A 4,396-nucleotide genomic window follows, 5' to 3' on the forward strand; every position below is an offset into this window, starting at 1 on the left:
GTGCGGGGGGCGGCGGGGCCGGTCCAGGTGTGCCCGGGGGGAGCCTTTCCGTTCCCAGGGCCGTGCGAAGGGGCCGCTTCCTTCCCGCGGGGGGCGGCGCGGCGCCAAGCCCGGCGCCGGCCCCGGGGACCGTGTTGACAAACACGGGGCAGGATGTGCGGGGGGGGGAGCAGACCTGGATTGAGGGCTCCCCCCCGTTCACGGGCCGGGCTGGGGCTGTGGGGTGACCCCATCTCAAAACAACAGCCCTACAAGCTCTAGGGGTGCCCTCCCTGCCCCGGAGCCGTGATTCTGCCTTGTTGTAGGGGTGCTGCCCCACGACGTGACCTCTCTCAGGCTCTAAAATTGTCCGCCTTGTTTTTTGGGGACACCCCCTCACTCTCCAGACCCCCAGGTTGTGGGGGTGCCCCACACTTAGGCGCCCGTGGGGGAACCTGTGGGGTTTCCCCTCTCTCCCTGGGCTAAATCCTTCCCTCCCCAAGTTGTGGGGTTCTCCCCCAGCACGATTATAGGGCTCCCCCAGTTTGTAGGGCTGTGCCCCCCTCCTCTGTGGCCTTCACAGGGTTTGGGGAGCAGGAGGTGCCCCCATAGGTGGCTGCGGCCTCCCGAGGCCACCACAGCCAAGCGAGGTGAGGACTCTGCGGAGTCCCCCAGCGTGTTCCCCGCCGGGTGGGGTGTGGGGCGCAGCYGGAGCCGGGCTGGCTGCCCCACGGCGAGAGCCGCGACGCCTCCTGCTCCGGCAGCGCTGGGCCGGGCAGGGTGCGGGCAGGGCGCGCGTCCCAGCGGGTCCCCTCCCTGCTCCCCGGCTCTTGGGGAGCGCYGGGAAATGGGGTGCGCTCATCGCTCACTGCCGGGGGGCCACGCCGGAGGGAGAGCGCAGGGGGATTGTCCTTCCAAAGCYGTTCCAGGCGCTGCGAGACTCAGCAGACGGAGGGTGGACCCGAGGGTGCATAGGGCAGGGGGTGGTACCCCCAAGTGTGGGGGATTTGGGGGTGCAAACAAGGCCCCTACCCCGGACCTGACCCCTCCGCCCACCCTCCTGCCGCAGATTTGCGTGGAGTGACTACACGGTGGAGGTTCGTCTCAACGATTACCTGGATATTATCTGCCCCCACTACGAGGAGGGCAGCGTGGAGCCCCGGGCCATGGAGCGCTACACCCTGTACCTGGTGGAGCTCGAGGAGTACGAGGTGTGCAAGCCCCGCTCCAAGGAGCAGATCCGCTGGGAATGCAACAAGCCCAGCGCCCTGCACGGCCCCGAGAAGTTCTCGGAGAAGTTCCAGCGCTTCACTCCCTTCACGCTGGGCAAGGAGTTCAGGGAGGGGCACAGCTACTACTACATCTGTGAGTGCTTGGGGGGGCTGCGGGGGGGGCTCTGGAGGGCTGCGGGAATCCTCATCGGGCTCTCCCCCCATCTTTACCCACCCCACCTCTCCCTTCACAGCCAAACCCATCCATCACCACGGTGAAGCCTGCCTGAAGCTGAAGGTGACGGTGACGGGCAAAGGCAGTGAGTATCSTCACCCCCTCGGGGCCCCCCTGCGTCCCCCCCTTTCCCGCTCGCGGCGCCGGTGCCGGTGCCCAGTGTGGCCTTGGCTGCGCTGAGTCACGGCCCGGCCGTGGCCCCTGGCCAGCCCGGGGTGTGTGCACGCGTGGTTTGGCCGGGAAGGTGTTGGTGGACGGGGGAGGAAGGTGGGGGGAGCAATGGATAGTGAAACAGGATTTTGGGAAGGTTGGGGTGCTGCATTTCTCTGGCGTGACCCCCCTGTTTGTTCCGCAGCTCTGGCACCGCCCGCCCCGGCCTCGACGCAGAAAGGGAGGATTCAGGCAGGTGTGTTGGGGGTTCTGGGTTGGGGCTGAGCCAGCTTCTCTTCCGGGGGGAGAGGGTGGCGTGGGGGGCACCAGATTGAGCCCAACTCCCTTCCTGTGGGAATTGGGGGAGGTGGGGGGCACCAGACTGGACCAAACTGCCTCCTTGGGGGGATTGGGGCAAGTGGGAGCACCAGACTGAACCCAACTGCCTTCCTGGGGGAATTGGGGCAGGTGGGGGGCACCAGACTGAGCCAAACCGCCTTCCTGGAGGAATTAGGGCGGGTGGGGGGCACTGGGTTGAGCCCAGCTGCCCCTTCTGGGCTCTGGGTTGGGGCTGAGCCAGCTTCCCTTCCAGGAGATGGGGGGCACCAGACTGAGCCCAGTTGCCTTCCTGGGGGGATTAGGGTGGGTGGGGGCACTGAACTAAGCCCAGCTGCCCTTTCTTGGGGGGCAGGGTGGCACCAGACTGAACCCAGCTATCTTCCTGGAGGAATTAAGGCAGGTGGGGGGCACTGAGCTAAGCCCAGCTGCCCCTTCTGGGTGACTCTGGGGCTGGCTGAGGTACCAGGACTGGTGACAGCTCTGTGCAGGGTGATGTGCTGCTGTCTTGGGGCACAGCTCCTCTTCTGGGGGTGCTGATGGCTCCTATCTCCCCACCCCCCCTCACAGACGATGCGGCCGCACACGTGCTGAGGAGCGTGGGGCAGAACTCGGCCATGCGCAGCAGCAGCCGCCCCTTCACCTTCCTCAKCCTCCTGCTGCCCCTCCTGCTGCCGCAGGGGCTCTGAGCCGCCCCCCGTGCCCGGACCCGCCGAGGCTGTGACTACTGGGGACCCCCGTGTGGTCCCCGCACATCTGCCCCGGGCGCYGTGCCCTGCGCACATCTGGGCGAGGAAAGGATTTGTCAGTATTATGGGGCCGGAGGACCCGAAGCCATGGGAGCAGCTGAGCCCTCAGGCGTCCCTGACCCTGCCAGGATGGTCCTGGCAGCCAGAGGCCGAGCAGGAGCCTGGAGCTGAAGGGCTGAAGTGCCCCGGACTGGAGAGGGGCAGGGGGCTGGCACCCCTGCCCTGCAGCTGAGCTCRCCCACCACTCTCGGGGCTCTCTCTCCCCGTGGTGGGCTCGGACTGGAATGTGTCCTGCAGGCAGGGGATGTGAGGCTGGCCCGGTGACACCGCTGAGGGGGTGGCTGTCCCCCAAGTGTCACCAGCTCGTGGAGCACAGACAGGCTGGAGATGCCCTGCRGCCGGGGGAGGGGGGCTGTGACAAACATCCCCCACCCCATCCTTCATCCCCTGGCCCTTCCCCGTCCCTCCCCTCCGCTGGGTGCCGGAGGGGCCCCCAGCACCCCCTTTGTACAGCTTTCTACCACGGAACTTTTTATACCATTGTAGGGAATAAATAACCAAAAAACGCTGAGCTGCTGAGGCGTCCCCCRCCCCCATGGGCCAGGCTCTCCTGGCCCCTGTGGGGGGTTGGGCTGGTTAATTAATTAATTGGCTGGTGTTTGCACGGGGCTGTGAAGTGGCRGAGTGCCACAGTGGCTGGCACTGTCCCCGGCTTTATCTGGTGACACAAAGGCCTCCCCTGAAGGCATGGGCCCCTCCCCCCTGCACTGGAGTGAGCTCCCAGGTGTGGGGCAGCAATTCCTGGGATAGATCCCATGGGATGGGACAGATCCCACTGGGATGGGACAGACCCCACTGGAATGGGACAGACCCCACTGGGATGAAACAACCCATGGGTGGAACAGATTCCATGGGATGGGACAGACCCCACTGGGATGGGATAGATCCCATTGGAATGGGATAGATCCCACTGGAATGAAACAACCCATGGGGTGGGACAGACCCCACTGGGATAGGGCAGATCCCACCGGGATGAAACAACCCATGGGTGGAACAGATTCCATGGGATGGGACAGACCTGTGGGATGGGACAGACTCTATGGGATGGGACAGACCCCATTGGAATGGGATAGATCCCACTGGAATGAAACAACCCATGGGGTGGGACAGACCCCAGTAGGATGGGAATGGAATGGACCCCATGGGATGGGAAAGACCCCACTGGAATGGAACAGACCCCATGAGATGGGACAGACTCCACTGGAATGGAATGGACCCTATGGGATGGGACAGACCCCATTGGAATGAGACAGATCCCACTGGGATGGGACAGATCCCACTGGAATGAAACGGACCCTGTGGGATACGGCAGACCCCATTGGAATGGGACAGAACCCACTGGAGTTGAACAACCCCAATGGGGGATCACAAAGGGGTGACCCCAGGGATGTGGGACCCCCGAGGTGTGAGACATKGGGGTGCAGGGAACTGAGCTCACAGGGATTTGAGGCCTCTGGAACTGGGGACCCCAGGGAGTGAGGGGCTTGGAGAGGGGAGATCTTGGGGAGCCAGGATCACAGGGGTGCCAGACACCCCAAAGTGGGTGACCCTAGAGATGGAAGGTCAGGGAGAGGCGGGATCTTGGGGACACAGGGATGAGTGACCCCTAGGATGTGTGGGGGCACCCTGGGACRGGGGAGGTCACAGGGAGTTGAAACTGGTGGAAATAAGGATCC

The 4,396-nt window shown here is 64.6% G+C and overlaps 1 protein-coding gene across 1 annotated transcript in view; it reads left to right on the top strand.

Moving 5' to 3' along the window:
* EFNA1 (ephrin A1) overlaps positions 1 to 3,262 on the top strand; it is a 3,932-nt gene extending 670 nt beyond the window's left edge. Inside the window, exons 2-5 of the mRNA XM_057384804.1 lie at positions 1,049 to 1,344; positions 1,445 to 1,510; positions 1,781 to 1,831; positions 2,482 to 3,262. Of these exons, the coding sequence (XP_057240787.1) occupies positions 1,049 to 1,344; positions 1,445 to 1,510; positions 1,781 to 1,831; positions 2,482 to 2,600 (532 nt within the window). The 3' untranslated portion in view covers positions 2,601 to 3,262. The remainder of the gene's footprint in view (positions 1 to 1,048; positions 1,345 to 1,444; positions 1,511 to 1,780; positions 1,832 to 2,481) is intronic.
* The last annotated feature ends 1,134 nt before the right edge of the window (positions 3,263 to 4,396 follow it).

The sequence above is a fragment of the Malurus melanocephalus genome, unplaced genomic scaffold (genome assembly GCF_030028575.1).
Source record: "Malurus melanocephalus ecotype Western Australia unplaced genomic scaffold, MMel_1.1 scaffold_746, whole genome shotgun sequence".
Taxonomy (NCBI): Eukaryota; Metazoa; Chordata; class Aves; order Passeriformes; family Maluridae; genus Malurus; species Malurus melanocephalus.